We start from the raw sequence: 17648 nt of genomic DNA, 5'->3' as shown, positions 1-17648 counted from the left end.
TAACACTCGTTAATATTCATATTAATTAGCATATTCATGAACGAGTTCTGCTGGAACGGCCTCGAGCAGGGCAGGTAACACTCGTTAATATTCATATTAATTAGCATATTCATGATCGAGTTCTGCTGGAAGGGCCTCGAGCAGGGCAGGTAACACTCGTTAATATTCATATTAATGAGCATATTCATGAACTAGTTCTGATGGAAGGGCCTCGAGCAGGGCAGGTAACACTCGTTAATATTCACATTAATGAGCATATTCATGAACGAGTTCTGCTGGAACGGCCTCGAGCAGGGCAGGTAACACTCGTTAATATTCATATTAATGAGCATATTCATGAACGAGTTCTGCTGGAACGGCCTCGAGCAGGGCAGGTAACACTCGTTAATATTCATATTAATTAGCATATTCATGAACTAGTTCTGATGGAAGGGCCTCGAGCAGGGCAGGTAAGACTCGTTAATATTCATATTAATGAGCATATTCATGAACGAGTTCTGCTGGAACGGCCTCGAGCAGGGCAGGTAACACTCGTTAATATTCATATTAATGAGCATATTCATGAACGAGTTCTGTTGGAATGGCCTCGAGCAGGGCAGGTAACACTCGTTAATATTCATATTAATGAGCATATTCATGAACGAGTTCTGCTGGAAAAGCATCGAGCAGGGCAGGTAACACTCGTTAATATTCATATTAATGAGCATATTCATGAACGAGTTCTGCTGGAAAAGCATCGAGCAGGGCAGGTAACACTCGTTAATATTCATATTAATGAGCATATTCATGAACGAGTTCTGATGGAAGGGCCTCGAGCAGGGCAGGTAACACTTGTTAATATTCATATTAATGAGCATATTCATGAACGAGTTCTGCTGGAAAAGCATCGAGCAGGGCAGGTAACACTCGTTAATATTCATATTAATGAGCATATTCATGAACGAGTTCTGATGGAAGGGCCTCGAGCAGGGCAGGTAACACTCGTTAATATTCATATTAATGAGCATATTCATGAACGAGTTCTGCTGGAAAAGCATCGAGCAGGGCAGGTAACACTCGTTAATATTCATATTAATGAGCATATTCATGAACGAGTTCTGCTGGAAAAGCATCGAGCAGGGCAGGTAACACTCGTTAATATTCATATTAATGAGCATATTCATGAACGAGTTCTGTTGGAATGGCCTCGAGCAGGGCAGGTAACACTCGTTAATATTCATATTAATGAGCATATTCATGAACGAGTTCTGATGGAAGGGCCTCGAGCAGGGCAGGTAAGACTCGTTAATATTCATATTAATGAGCATATTTATGAACGAGTTCTGATGGAAGGGCCTCGAGCAGGGCAGGTAACACTCGTTAATATTCATATTAATGAGCATATTCATGAACGAGTTCTGATGGAAGGGCCTCGAGCAGGGCAGGTAACACTTGTTAATATTCATATTAATGAGCATATTCATGAACGAGTTCTGCTGGAAAAGCATCGAGCAGGGCAGGTAACACTCGTTAATATTCCTATTAATGAGCATATTCATGAACGAGTTCTGTTGGAATGGCCTCGAGCAGGGCAGGTAACACTCGTTAATATTCATATTAATGAGCATATTCATGAACGAGTTCTGCTGGAAGGGCCTCGAGCAGGGCAGGTAAGACTCGTTAATATTCATATTAATGAGCATATTCATGAACGAGTTCTGCTGGAAGGGCCTCGAGCAGGGCAGGTAAGACTCGTTAATATTCATATTAATGAGCATATTCATGAACGAGTTCTGCTGGAAGGGCCTCGAGCAGGGCAGGTAAGACTCGTTAATATTCATATTAATGAGCATATTCATGAACGAGTTCTGCTGGAACGGCCTCGAGCAGGGCAGGTAAGACTCGTTAATATTCATATTAATGAGCATATTCATGAACGAGTTCTGCTGGAAGGGCCTCGAGCAGGGCAGGTAAGACTCGTTAATATTCCTATTAATGAGCATATTCATGAACGAGTTCTGTTGGAATGGCCTCGAGCAGGGCAGGTAACACTCGTTAATATTCATATTAATGAGCATATTCATGAACGAGTTCTGCTGGAAGGGCCTCGAGCAGGGCAGGTAAGACTCGTTAATATTCATATTAATGAGCATATTCATGAACGAGTTCTGCTGGAAGGGCCTCGAGCAGGGCAGGTAAGACTCGTTAATATTCATATTAATGAGCATATTCATGAACGAGTTCTGCTGGAACGGCCTCGAGCAGGGCAGGTAAGACTCGTTAATATTCATATTAATGAGCATATTCATGAACGAGTTCTGCTGGAACGGCCTCGAGCAGGGCAGGTAAGACTCGTTAATATTCATATTAATGAGCATATTCATGAACAAGTTCTGCTGGAACGGCCTCGAGCAGGGCAGGTAACACTCGTTAATATTCATATTAATGAGCATATTCATGAACAAGTTCTGCTGGAACGGCCTCGAGCAGGGCAGGTAACACTCGTTAATATTCATATTAATGAGCATATTCATGAACGAGTTCTGCTGGAACGGCCTCGAGCAGGGCAGGTAACACTCGTTAATATTCATATTAATGAGCATATTCATGAACGAGTTCTGCTGGAACGGCCTCGAGCAGGGCAGGTAACACTCGTTAATATTCATATTAATGAGCATATTCATGAACGAGTTCTGCTGGAACGGCCTCGAGCAGGGCAGGTAACACTCGTTAATATTCATATTAATGAGCATATTCATGAACTAGTTCTGCTGGAAGGGCCTCGAGCAGGGCAGGTAACACTCGTTAATATTCATATTAATGAGCATATTCATGAACGAGTTCTGCTGGAAGGGCCTCGAGCAGGGCAGGTAACACTCGTTAATATTCATATTAATGAGCATATTCATGAACGAGTTCTGCTGGAACGGCCTCGAGCAGGGCAGGTAACACTCGTTAATATTCATATTAATGAGCATATTCATGAACTAGTTCTGCTGGAAGGGCCTCGAGCAGGGCAGGTAACACTCGTTAATATTCATATTAATGAGCATATTCATGAACGAGTTCTGCTGGAAGGGCCTCGAGCAGGGCAGGTAACACTCGTTAATATTCATATTAATGAGCATATTCATGAACGAGAACTGCTGGAAGGGCCTCGAGCAGGGCAGGTAACACTCGTTAATATTCATATTAATGAGCATATTCATGAACTAGTTCTGCTGGAAGGGCCTCGAGCAGGGCAGGTAACACTCGTTAATATTCATATTAATGAGCATATTCATGAACGAGAACTGCTGGAAGGGCCTCGAGCAGGGCAGGTAACACTCGTTAATATTCATATTAATGAGCATATTCATGAACGAGTTCTGCTGGAACGGCCTCGAGCAGGGCAGGTAACACTCGTTAATATTCATATTAATGAGCATATTCATGAACTAGTTCTGCTGGAAGGGCCTCGAGCAGGGCAGGTAACACTCGTTAATATTCATATTAATGAGCATATTCATGAACGAGTTCTGCTGGAACGGCCTCGAGCAGGGCAGGTAAAACTCATCATTAATATTCATGTGGGCTGCTAGTATTAAAGGGATAGTTCACCCAAAAATGAAAATTAGCCCATGATATACCCTAGGTGTATATGACATTCTTCTTTCAGATGAATACAATCGGAGTTATAATAAAAAATGCTTCCAAGCTTTATAATTGCAGTGAATGGCTTTTTCTGTTTTGAAATCCATCAAAGTGCATCTGTCCATCATAATAGTGCATCTATTTGCGAATAGCGTATAGCGTATTCATGTTCGCTGCTAATATTAATGAGCGTATTAATGTGTGCTGCTAATATTAATGAGTATATTAATGTATGCTGCTAATATTAATGAGCGTATTTGTGTGAACTGCTAATATTAATGAGTATATTAATGTATGCTGCTAATATTAATGAGCGTATTTGTGTGAACTGCTAATATTAATGAGTATATTAATGTATGCTGCTAATATTAATGAGCGTATTTGTGTGAACTGCTAATATTAATGAGCATATTAATGTGCGCTGCTAATATTATTGAGCATATTTATATGCACAGCTAATGTTAATGGGCGTATTCATGTGCACGGCTAATTTTAATGACGTTATTAGACATTAATAGCTGAACCCTATGCATGGATCTTGCTGAACTACCCAGTTGTTTTGTTCCAGGTTCGACCCTGAGGTTCAGAATGACGTATGGATCCTTCAGGAGAAGAACAGCTCAGACTCTTCCCGACCCGACGCTGTGGTCCGACAGCAGATCATGGCTCTCCGGATGATGAGCAACAAGCTGAAGAACGCCTACCACGGCACTGACCTCCACTTCCAGGACTCCAGTAAGTCTGACGAATCAGTGTTCAGAAGCACTGATGTGTCTTATTGATGAACTCAGAGCGGAGAATTAACTGTGCGTTGATCAAACGACACAATGAGGTTTTCTGGGAAGTCATGCGTGAAGCATCGCCGTCTGGCCCATCTTTCACTGTTGTTTCCAGAGTTTCCACTGAAATTACCCGAAACTATCTGTCCCAGGAACTTTTTTCCCCCAGACTTGTTGCTGTCTGCGTTTCCACCACAGTATAAAGTACCGGGAAGATTAGGCAAATTAGTCCGGTGACGTAGGACTATGCGCTACATGGATTTCATCCTCTGAAATTAAGCTTAATAAAGCCTCAACCTCGTCGTCGGTCCATCTGTCGTATTTTTTAAACTCCATTGTTGATTTGAATAGCAAACAACTGTTTCTGCACGCACCGCAACAGATGGTGGTTCAAATAAAATGCTGTGTTGAGTCAACCAATGAAAATGCGGCATAAACTCAACCAATCAGCATGTTGAGCGCCCAAGTCCCACCCCTGAAAGTTCCTGAACATTGAAGAATACCTCACCAGCAGGGACTTTCTGAGGGGAAATATTTACCCGGAACTCCATTTAGACCCTGATTCCTGCGGTCGAAACACACCGAGCCCCACCCTAAACTCCAGAGTTCCAGGGGAGAGTTCCTGCGGTGGAAACGCGTCTGAAGTATGAATGAAATGAATCCAATCCTATTGGCGTTGCGTGATGACGTAGCATGTGACGGCACACAACAGAGTTAGCTTTTTGCTCTTCAGCAAGTGCTCTGTGTCAACTGTCTGTCCTATTTGGTGTTGTTTGTCCTGTAGGAACTTGAACTGTTACAATAAGCACAGCTGAAAGCATGTGTCTTCCTGCCCACGTTAAACTTCAGGAGGTGACACACGTGATCGGTGTGTGATGCTGTTTGGATGCGAGGCATGTGTAACCCCTCACCCGGTCTCCGGCGTGGGAGTCAGGCGCTCTAACGAGGAGGCTAAAGAGTTAGATATTGTCTGTTGTTTATGGCTGCATTTAATTCTGATGAATTAAAATGGTAGAATATTATCTGACTTTGAGAAGTTAAATATTTTAATTCAGCCTACCATTCAGACCATGTTTCACATGGTTATTATGGCTGCATTTAATTCTGATTAATTAAAAAGATGGAATAATCATCTGTCGCTGGGAGCGGAGCATGCATGGGCTGTTCTCGAGGGGGCGCTGTTCTGCCAGCGCATTATGAGCCGATCTCCTGGTTTAGCAGCGGAGAATGAGTGGTTGTCTCCCTCTTCCAATATTGGGTTCTCCCGTTCGGCCTAGCTCTCTCCCCACGTTTACCAAATGCATGGATGCAGCTCTAGCTCCGCTGAGGCTTCAGGGTATCAGCGTGCTAAATTATATAGACGACTGGCTTATTATGGCCCAGTCACAAGAGACAAGAGGAATGGACACTTCACCCCGAGGTGGTGGAGTCAGTATGTCAGAGGTTCGGCCCAGTGGAAGTGGATCTGTTTGGGTCTCGAGAGACATCACACTGTCCACTGTGGTTCCCCCGATCGCTCTGCTCCCGGCAGTGCTGGAGAGGGTCCGTCGCGACGGGGTCAGTCTACTGCTAGTAGCCCCGTTGTGGCCGGACCGAGTGTGGATCTCAGACATAATATCGCTCCTAGAGGGCCCTCCATTGGAGATTCCCATCAGGAGGGTCCTGCTGTCACAGGCAGAGGGCTCAATATTTCACCCTCGGCCAGAGCTATGGAAACTGTGGGTCGTACGTTTTCTCCGTGGGGCTTGAAGGATGAGACCTGTGACTCAGACCAGAGTTCCCACATGGGACCTGGCAGTGGTTCTCGAAGGGCTGGTCGAGGCCCCCTTCGAACCTCTGGAGTCGGCTGAGGCTTTTTCATCAGCCATTACTTCTCTGAGGAGAGTAGGAGATCTTCAGGTGCTCTCTATATCTCACGAGTGGCTGGAGTTTGCTCCAGGTGACGTTTGGGCTATCTTGCATCCCAGGCCGGGCTATGTGTCTCTAAAGTGCCTCTAATGTGGCACGGCCGACGGTTCTGCAGCGTTTCACCCTCCACCTCACGTGCCGGTGGAAGATGGGAGACTTCACCTGCTTTGCCCTGTCAGAGCTCTCAAGATTTATGTCCAGAGGTCTTCTCAGTGGAGGAAGGCTGGTGTGCTTCGGGTCGCCTAAGAAGGGGCTTCCCGCATCCAAGCAAATGGATTGTTCAGGCGATATCTATGGCCTATCAGGTGCGCAGCTTGCCTTCACCTTGGGCTACCCCTCACATTCACAACAGTCTGGACATTCCTTCTACGCCAGGTGCTCTAGCTTCACACTGGGACAGGCAGGGCTTGTTGTGGCATAGTGGGTATTCGTTCCCCAAAGTGTCGTTCTGACGCAGTGCGAGTTCCCTCGAAAGGGAACGTCTCGGGTTCAGACTGTAACCCCTGTTCCCTGAGAAGGGAACGAGACACCCCGTCCCTCCGCCACTCCTCCTCCTGCCTGGGAGCGACTTGCTTCATCGCGAAGCTAACGCTGTTGTGTGCCGGTGTCCCTATAGCTTCCGTGTGTGCCATCACTCAATACGTCATCACGCAACACCTATAGGATTGGGTTAGTTTCATTCATACTTCAGACGCGTTACGCTAAGAGCGTTCCCCAAAGTGTCGTTCCGACGCAGTCTCGTCTCAGGGAACAAGGGTTACAGTCGTAACCGGAGACGTTTTTCATAGCCAGATCTTTGAATGTTGGCATAAACCGGGTCCATGATGTTGAGATTGTGATCTTTTCCTCCGTCTCAGTCTCAGATGAAGAGAGCAGCGGCTCCGGTTCCGGCTCCGGCGTCACAGAATCAGAATCCTTCAGGACCGACCCGACCCACCCGACCCACCCGACCCACACTCCGGTTCAGGAGCAGGAGAACAGAGACAAGACGTCTTCAGCGTCCAGTGTCCGGCCGGAGGTTCTGCTGCTGTTCTTCAGCGCGCTGGCCGTCAGATAGTGTCTCACACACACACACTAAGCCGTACGGTCCAGATATCCAGCGTCTGGAAGCTTTACACGCGGAAGTCAAGGCTCTTCTGAAGCTCCAGTACAGTAGTTTAAAGGGTTAATTCACCCTCAAATTTAAATTCTTCATCATTTCCTCAAGCAAACCTTTTATTTGGAGCTTGACAGTCAATGCTAAAGATTGAACTGAGAAAATAATGCCAGAACTATTTCTGTAACTGCAAGACTTTATCTGTTATATTGTGCCGATTATTAGGATCTTCTCTTTTGCTTTTCTCACACGCATCTTGAACATTTTCATGCAGGCGAAGCTTTTGTGAATGCAGAATATCTGGTTGAACATACACTACCGTTTAAATGTCTAGGTTTAGTGAGATTTTTAAAATAAATTAATACTTTTATTCATCAAGGATGCATTAAATTGATCAAAAGTGACAGTAAAGACATTTATAATGTTACAAAAGATTCTATTTTAAATAAATTCTGTTCTTTTGAACTTTCTATTCATCAAATAATCCTGAGAAATAAAATGTATGACAATTTCCACAGAAATATGAACTGTTTTCAACACTGATAATAATCATAAATGTTTCTTGAACATCAAATCCTCATATTAGAGTGATTTCTGGAGGATCATGTGACACTGAAGACTGGAGTAATGATGCTGAAAATTCAGCTTTGATCACAGGAATAAATTACACTTTTGTTTTTAAATTTTAAATTTTCACTATTGTTTTTCTTCTCCAGCACCAGTGGGGTACCACAGGGGTCCATTTTGGGCCCTGTCTTGGTTTCATTATATATGCTTCCCTTGGGAATTATTATTATTATTTTTTATAGGGTTTTTCTTACCATCTATTTGCCTTTAAGAGCTAATTGTAATGTTTCTTGTGCAACACTCCGTGGGTTTCTGGTTTTTCGTAGGTTGTTTTTGTTTGTTTTTATGTTTTATTATTGCTTTATGTACTTGGGATGTACAGCACTTTGGAGTTACTGTGTAGCCTGTAAAGTGCTCTATAAATAAATAAATACAATAGAATGTGTGACCCGTGTCCTCTTCTGTAATATCTGCATTGGTTTCTATGGGTATATGCCAAACACAACAACAGCAATGCGGAGGGGTTTGCAATAGAGATGTGTTTTTGTCTTATATTTTTACTCTGCTCCTTCTGCATGGAACTTTTTGCAAAAAGACTTGAAATTATCTGAACTTATTTCCTTAAATGCTTTTAAATCCAGATTGAGAGAACCTGAAATGTCCTTTTTAAATTGTAAATGTTTTTAATTATTTGTATTGTATAACTTTTATAAATGTAATTGACTGTGTTTTTTTTGCTGCCTCTTGGCCAGGACTCCCTTGAAAAAGAGGTTTTTAACCTCAATGGGACTTTCCTGGTTAAATAAAGGTTAAATAAAAAAATAAAATTATATACAACATGGAAGTAGCTGTGTTTCCATTACCCTTCAAACTGAGCTAATTGAAATTGCGAATTGAAAATACGCCCAATGGAAATGCATAGATTTTGCAAAAAATAACTATAGCAAAAAATAACTATATTCATAGCCTCATAAATTTCAGAAGGTCAAAAACACTTGTTCACATTGTCAGTCCAAATCCGATCACCACAGGATTGTCTTAAAGGAGAACTCCGGTCAATTTTAACATTGAGCTCATTTTTTTGTACATTTGGAGTGCTGTCAATACAGAGAACAACGACAGAAATCGGTGTTGCCTACACCGTGTTATCCTCTTTTTAAAATTTGCACCCTGTTGACTTCAATGGGGCAAGTTCACGCACGTGATCATAGGCACTAAACCAATGCGCGTGAACTCGACAATCGATTACTATGGACTTTGACCGAAAACAGGATGTAAACACAGGTATGTGCGCTGGCTGAATTAACATCACTTTTATCCATATCTTGCACATCTACTGCAGTCAGACTCACCCGTGTTCACTCTGAAGGAATAACTCACATGGCTGGGCACTTGTAATGACACATCAAGGATATTAAGAGGCTAAAAGCAGGTTTAAAACTTGCCCCATTGAAGTCAACAGGGTGCAAATTTTAAAAAGAGGATGATAACACGGTGTAGGCAACACCGATTTCTGTCGTTGTTCTCTGTACTGACAGCACTCCAAATTTACAAAAAAACGAGCTCAATGTTAAAATTGATCGGTTTACATCTCATTCCCTTCACCCCTCTTCCCCGATCTCTTCTCGCCACATGTTGAAACGTAAAATCGATATGGTTTAATGTGAACAATTATCATACAACACTATACATGTTTGATATCATTTGAAATGTCTCCAACATTTGACTAATTGTAGATTGATAATATTTTCATAGTTTCTTAAATAACATTTTAAAACGATGTTAGTATGTTTGATGATTTTTATTCTTATAAATGTTAACTGAATTAAAGTCATTGAATGTTGAATGCATATAAAATACACTTTTTTGCATTGACAAATTGTGGTGCGCTGCGGTTCATCATATTATGTGACACTAGCCCCGTTTACATGCACACTTTTTTGCTATTCTGGCTGAGATCGTTCTGATGGGTGGATTCTGGTTGACTGCTTAGATGGGATGTTATCTAAACCGAATCATTAAATCGGAATCATTTTGTGACATGCGCACACAGCTTGCCGCATCTGGAAGCTCATAATTTCCCGCGTTTCCAATCCTGTCAAGATGGTGCATCACTTAATCGTCGCGCTAGTTGTAGGCATTGTGTTGATCTTATTCAAGCAACAGCGTGACTAGGCGTAACTATCAGGAATCCCATTCCCCTAATTATGCGCATCGCGTCGCTATTGTTTTATACAAACTCGGCATCTGTCCAGAATATCATCTCACTGTACAAAAGTTTGTATATATTTTTTTAAGGAAATGGTGCATGGGCCGATTAGAGATTTTATACGGATGCCTGATGAGGTGGAGGCTGATGAACCAGCAGTCATTATGATTACAAGTCATGTAAGGTTAAACGTTTATTTCATAACCCTGTGATGTTGGCCTGTAGTTTTAGGAGCATCAGCTGCAAAATGCCTGGAAGTGCACATGACGCAAACGTTCTGCGCATGTGTGACCTCTTTCACAGGGAACCCTAACCCTAACCCTAACCCTAACCTCTTTCACAGGACTCGCTGCTGCCAAAGGTACAGTTGGCTAATACATTTCAGTCAATAATGTTTCAATTAACTCTTGTGTCAATAGGGGCATTTATCATGTTGCCTGTATTGCCAAATACACACATTGGCAGATGTGTCTACTTTTTATGGAGTTTTAATATTTTACATTTCTATTTGAATATTTATTTTCTTTCAGAAATGTATTTATGCACTATACTGGTACACAAAATAGTTACACTTGGGACCTTAAGGACAAAAAAAAAAAAAAAATCACACTGAAACCCATATGTCAATGTAATATATCAGAGATAACATACTATATTGCAAATTACAAATACAACGGCAGTGTATACGATTAGGCTTTGTTGGCTGGAAAAATTAGCTGGCTTTGATTTTCTGTCAGCTTTTTTTTTTTATTTTTTTTTTTTTTACATGTTTCATGAACTAAATCCTTTTTAGTTTACTTTTTTTTTCTACATCAACATTATTTGCAAAGGGTTTTCTTTAAAGGCATAGTTCACCCCAAAAAATAAAATTGTCATAATTGACTCACCCTTATGTTGTTCCTAACCTGCATGCATTTCTTTCTTCTGCTGAACACAAAAGAAGATATTTTGAAGCAAGTTTGTAACCAGGCTGTTTTGGGGCACTGTATTAGATAAATTCCATAGTAGGAAAAACAAAAATACTGTGGAAGTCAGTGGTGTCCCACAAGTCGGTTTTCTACATTCTTCATAAAAATGTCCTTTGTGTTTAGCAGAACAACACCTTGAGGAGATGTATTTGACAAAATGTTGACAAGGGTTAATAATACAACAGATCTGTGGGGTCATTGCCAACATTACCTGTTACATTACATAATGTTTTTTAGAAAATATACAAGCAGTTTATCAATGTGTCTCGGTTTCAACACTGTCAGTTCTTACTGGTCTATTCCAGACATCCCACCTCTCCCTTAAATTCAGGGATTCTCGCTATTCCTTAATTCCTCCCTATACTAGCTTGAACGATGGCTGGAACTCTGTATGAATAGCACTTTTCCTGTTTATTGCCTCTTTAGATGAATTCCCTCGCTTGAATTCCTCAATTCTAAGTCGCTTTGGTTAAAGGCATCTGCTAAATGAAAAATGTAAACGTAAAAAAAAAGAGAAATGAAAACAAGGAACATTACGATATTTCAGAGTCTTTATTTTCTGAGTTGACAGATTAAAACAGTATTTGTGGTCTCTTTCTCTGCGTAATATAAATCCAAAATCCCTTTCAACATTTCACTCTCATCAATCAAACAGGGGAAATACATTCAAATACAATAGGATCTGTAGTAGATCTGTAACAATTCCAAAACTGTATTTCATTGCATATATTTACTGATACTGATGAAAAGCCAAACAACCAGCAGCTTAAAACTTTTTCGAATAAAATTCCTCCTTGTTATATAACATTTGCCAAATGAACATGTACAGTATGTCTTTACACAGATATCATCAGATGATAAGGTTGAGTCTAATTGCATGAAGTTTCTTCACAGTCACCGTTCTGGTCAAGATCAGTCTTTCCCACCTTCTGGCTCGTTCTTTCCCAAAGGGATCCGGTTCATATTCAGCGGCAGAAAGCGGACTTTGGATGATGCCGTCTATGGCTTCGGCAGCAGGGGACGCACACAGCTGGCCACATCGTTGAAGAAGAGCGGCACATAGCTGCGAACTTCTTGGCCAGGGAAAGAAATAAGCTGGGAACCCTTACGATTGATGTGCTCGTACAGCACCCAGACGCCACCTTTCACTTTGTGGGACGAAGCTGTGTCACTGAAAGCAATGTCGTGGAGATTGGTTTCTTTGTATAGGGTCACGCTTCTTCCTCCATAGTCAATGTGCTCGAACAGCTGGATTTCAGGGTTGTCCAGGTCATCTGAGACTTTCTTAAGGGGGGAAAAACTGCCTTTGTCTTCGAAGGTGGCGTACTCTCCTTCCTCAAACACCCGCTGCTTTCCAGCAAAATTCTTGTCATAATACGCCACCCACGGTTCACCAATGACTTTTATGGAGGCGATGATGTCGTTGAAGCCCTTCTCTGCTAAGTGTGGACATCATGCTTGAATTCAGCTGTTCTGCCCTCGAAGCTCTCTTTGCTATAAACAATGATCTTGCTCATTTTGAATGATGACTCGAGGAGAGAGAGGCAAGTGTTTCTGAAGCAGCACAAATACACCAAAGTGGGCGTTGACTCATGACAGTACATGTAGGTGTGGAAGCTGAGACACGTGCCAAAGGCTCCAAACTCTCCACGAGCCGTATGTAACGTATGCTCCTGACTGGGGAAAACAAAAATCCACTGTATTGAGTTCACTTTGACGGCTGCTTAGATCTCAGATACAAGCAGCTACTGATTATGGCCAAATCCCAAATACTGCAGTAAATTGAGCCACTTCACTAATTTCGTTAGATTATAAGATGCATCTTAACTGAGATGCAGAAATATCACAGAATCAATGTTCTGGAGGAAAAACCAGAACTTAACTTACCATCATGCAACCACTTCTCCCTCCTAAAGCAATCCACTTAAACCTTTATAGTCAACTGAGTCGTAATCTGAACCGATAACTGACGCGAAGGCCGTTGATATTTTTATGATCATAAAGTGAGTTTCTTAAAGGGACAATGTGTAGCTTTTTAGGTATTTTATTATCTAAAATCAATATTTTTATTCATATATATGTCCTCAATGGTGTACAAATACCTCTGCGGATGATCTGACTAATCCTCGTAAACAAAGAATTTATTATCTTTATATACATGGGATGGGTAGGTCCACGGAGGCTTCCATGTAGTTCCGCCATCTTGAAAAACTATAATAGCAGGGAGGGACAAAAAGTACTAGGCCAACGCGTTTCCACAACGCGTGTTCGTTCAGAGCCGGGTCACGTGACTGAAGCCAGCAGAAGCGGAGGAGCAGAGAGAGGTGCTTGTCACTGCCCCGGCAAGATTAAAAGGATGCACTGCACGGTTATTAATACACCGTTCATTCATACATATGCTGAGTCACAGGATAAGGAGTCCTCGTCGTCGGAAAAGTCCAAAATAGACCGTAAAAGGAAACGTGACCGGAGATTACAAAAACAAGGGTTAATGTCGGGATAATGCAGGAGAAAGCTTTCAAAAGAGATGCTGAAGTTGCCTGCTTTCTTCTCGACAGGTAAGTCAATGTTACGGTCTTAATTACAAGCTTTTTTTCATTGCTTGGTTGTGTACTTTATTATATAGACAGTAGAACATTTATAGTTAAAAGTTAAACAGGCTCTTTGATGAATAGCAGCTATTGAGTAAAGTAGAGAAGGCACTGATGATGAGGATATCTAACAATGCACATACTTCAATAAATATAACAAATAAAGAAGGCATTACTACTAATTACCATAGTTCATGTTTTTCACAGTCAGTAATTCATACTGTAACATTCTTTTTTTCGTTGTGTCAAGTTGCAGTTTGTTTTAAATAACAAACCTGTTCACCCGAAGGAAAACTCGATTAAGTAGAAGACATCCTGTCATAGATTTTTGGTACATAAAAGCTACCGTAGATGCAACACGCATTTGAAAAAGCGAGGCGCTGGAGAGCATTATTCGTTTGAATGCAAAATACAATTTCACCACTAGATGGGAGAAATTCCTACACATTATCCCTTTAAAATACCTTTTTAACTTTGCTGGCTAAAATGTGTCCACGCCTGTGTTTATTTAAGGTGTCTTGTATATTGATATCTGTAGCCATACGATAACATTGTGTGAGGAACAGAGTGACAATCTTTCCGCTCTGTGAACACGGCCTCACCAAACTCAAAGATGAAGCCGAAAAATCAGAATGTGGCAATGGCTTTTTAATGATGAAAGTGACGTAACGCTTCCTCAGGTGGCGATTTGTGAATGTGATCAGTTTCGGGGTGGTTCCTTGAAGCAACCGTTTGCCGCAAGACTTGAAATATTTGATATTTTTGAATAAATGATTGTAACCATACTTTTATCTGCCTGTAATGCGTTTCATATTGAGAAATGGTTATGTTTATGGGTTAGGTGCTCAAAAACATCTACATAGTCATTACCCAGAATATCATGTCATGGAGACAAAATCATACCCCAATATAAAATTTTATGATGATAAAATTACCATGCCCATTGCGTCTGTAATGATGCCAAAGTAGTGCTGGGCGGTATGACCACAAATCAGTGTTGCCAGATTGGGACGGTGATTTCCAGCCCAAAAGCTCACCAAAACCCGCCCACTACAAGAAAAAAACGCCCAAAATTATACTGCCAAAATAATGTGATATAATTTCATTACCATGTCATTCAAGGTTGATAAGCACAATTTGTATCTCCTTAAAACAAAATAACAATGATAAAAAATAAAAAAAAATTTTTTTCCAGGAAAACAGATCAAAACAGGGCAATAATTAAGGACTAAAATGTCCAGATGGACACTGTCAAAACGGCAATCAAGAAATGAGCCGATGACTTTAACCCTCGGAAGTACACATTGCAGAACATATTTTCAACAGAATTTATCAGTCAAAACGGATTCATCGTTGATTCAAGCCTTTTTCAGCAGCTGTCGGGGTCGAGTATAGTGCAGTCTGGACGGTGTAAAAGTTGCCGATGTCTGGTAAGGTTAGGCTAGTGTGCACATGACCATGGACATATTTCACATCCCATATTTGATTTCATTTCAAATCATTCAACTGTGCTCTCCTCTTAGAGTTATATTCACCATTGATTTAATCTCCCACCACATGTGTACGTTTACAGAGTTGCTCACTATCTCACTCTTTACTGTGTAGATACAACTTACTGTTTAGTAGGCTATATCACTTTGGCATTAGCGTTCACTTGAGTATACAGCTACAACTTATCGCGCTCAATCGCATCTGCCTGCTGATCGCTGATTGGCTAAAAGTGCGTGCTCGGTGATGTCAACACCAACGCCAGCGGACTCTGCATGGGCGTGTGTGTACAATAATGTCATGATGACTGATTTTATGGACTACATGCACACTAGTTTAGTTTTTTAACCAATTAGACTTTAAAATGTAGATGTTTGAAAACCGTCGAACTGACCCCAAACCAGCCCAAATTTTGTCCACCCGCCCAAACCCTTTTGTATCCGCACAATCAAATTCAAACCCGCCCAATCTGGCAACACTGGCATTATTCCAGGCATTTTGCAGCTGATGCTCCTAAAACTACAGGCCAACATCACAGGGTTAGACTATGAAATAAACGTTGAACCTTACATGACTTGTAATCATAATGACTGGTAATAACGTGATATTGAATAATTAATATATATGCATTGGCAATGACATAAGATGATGATTAAATACTATTTAAGTATTTTAACCCTTAACTGTCACCGTCCCGGTAGCGGGACGTTTAAGTTTACTTCAATATATTACAATTAAATCCTAACCTAATCATGACAAACTATATATCGTTGGAAAGGTCTAAGGCTCCTAAATATATATTTTAGCACTGTTTTTTGTTAGAAATTATGTAGGAACAGAAATAGATGAATTTATGACAAGAGTGCACCTCAAAAAATCTACAGTTTTGACCTTTGTCACAAAAAGTTGACGCACACACTTTTAATAATTGAAACGTTGGTTTTCATGCTAAAAGTTCATAATATAACATATAATCTAGTATTTGTCAATAAAAAAGTATAAAATAATATTATCCTCTAAAAATTATTATATATATATATATATATTATCCTCTAAAATGTAATATTATCGTTTTAATCGTTTTTTTATTGCATTACATATTTTAGTAGTTATCATAAATTAGGTATCATTTGAAATCTTACGATCTCAGAATTCATCCTGTGAAAACCTTTTTGAAATTGGACACATATCGTCAGAAAGGTCTGAGTCTCAAGGTTCCATATTTCGTGACAGAAGTGTCATTTGGACAGAAATGTATTAATTTGTTATGGCAGATGCATACAGTTAAATTCAATGGAATTCAATGTCACCCGGTGGCTATTTCTGGTATTACACCTAAACAAAATCTCATGGGAACTTCAATTTTTGTGATATCAACTTCAAATTTAGAACACAACTTGGCTAGATATATGGCTTTGATTTTATAGTAATTTTATAGTAAAAATGTTTTGTAAAATATATATTTTATATAAAAGAAAATATTAAATAAATTATATCTGATTGAATGTCAATTTAAACTTCAATAACTTTTTCATACTTTAATTTTTTTAATTAAATGCTTTCACTTCAGCAATAATCTGGTCTTTTCTCCCTTTAAAACATGACCAAACTTAGGTCTATACTCCAAAGCATTCTTGAACCATTTAAGCTTGAATAGTGCATTTTAATGTCCATTCTCAAAAAGGAGGGTGACAGCTAAGGGGTTAAATGTCTTTCCAGCATTTGTCATCCACTACAGCCTGTAGAACATATGAAGGGTAATTCCAGTAGCACAACTCTCTCCCACCAGTCGTTACTCCGAACCTTCATCCACATCCTTCTGGTCCTCCGAGGAGTTAGGGCTAGAACATCGAGGCTTCGTGTCCTGCCAATACTTTACCTTTCAGTTTTATTCTTATTGATTTGTACACTTGTGCTGCAAAACTCAGACTTTCTCCCCACCAAAATACATATTTGTAACGGAGAATAGTTTTATTAAGAAGCACGATTGAGACTTTAGTGAGGTTTGCGTTTCTGAGAAGTATTTCTCTTTTAGAGAGCACGTCCCACTCTGAGTATAGATATATTTTATACTCAAGAAAAGAAAAGTCAACAGTTTGTTGAAGTAGAGAAACACATTTATTTTTTGTCTTTACCAGTCGACTCTGTTTTAAAATGAATCTTGTTTTAAGGTTATTTTAATATTTTACTGAAAAACAAAAATACTGATTAAGAAAATGATTTTAATAACATTGTACAGAGATTCATCTGGGATAATTTACTGCTTTTTGCCCAGATGTTTTAAGAATATAATGTGAGCACTTGATATTAAGATGTGCAATGCTCTGTTTTTATTATTTTATATATAATACAGGGAAATAATGTTGAGTAAACCAGTGCATAGAAATACTCCATAAACCATGAAGAGATTTCGAACAAATTAGCACACAA

General features: G+C 40.3%; 2 protein-coding genes across 2 annotated transcripts in view; one reads left to right on the top strand and one right to left on the bottom strand.

Annotated features, from left to right (window-relative positions):
- The window catches only part of gpc6b (glypican 6b), a gene marked incomplete at its 5' end in the record, with an annotated part of 42771 nt that extends 35209 nt beyond the window's left edge, over nucleotides 1–7562 (top strand). The window contains 2 exons of the mRNA XM_079881782.1: nucleotides 4181–4347; nucleotides 7157–7562. Coding sequence (XP_079737908.1) covers nucleotides 4181–4347; nucleotides 7157–7356 — 367 coding nt within the window. The 3' untranslated portion in view covers nucleotides 7357–7562. The remainder of the gene's footprint in view (nucleotides 1–4180; nucleotides 4348–7156) is intronic.
- Nucleotides 7563–17325: 9763 nt separating this feature from the next.
- The window catches only part of dct (dopachrome tautomerase), a 21255-nt gene continuing 20932 nt past the window's right edge, over nucleotides 17326–17648 (bottom strand). Inside the window, exon 8 of the mRNA XM_079881835.1 lies at nucleotides 17326–17648. This exon is cut by the window's right edge and continues 3340 nt beyond it. The gene's annotated coding sequence lies outside the window, so the exon portion shown is untranslated.

The sequence above is a fragment of the Squalius cephalus genome, assembly GCF_949319135.1.
Source record: "Squalius cephalus genome assembly, chromosome: 9".
Lineage (NCBI taxonomy): Eukaryota > Metazoa > Chordata > Actinopteri > Cypriniformes > Leuciscidae > Squalius > Squalius cephalus.
The sequence above is the reverse complement of the archived record's forward strand: the minus strand, read 5'-3'. Positions and strand labels throughout refer to the sequence as shown.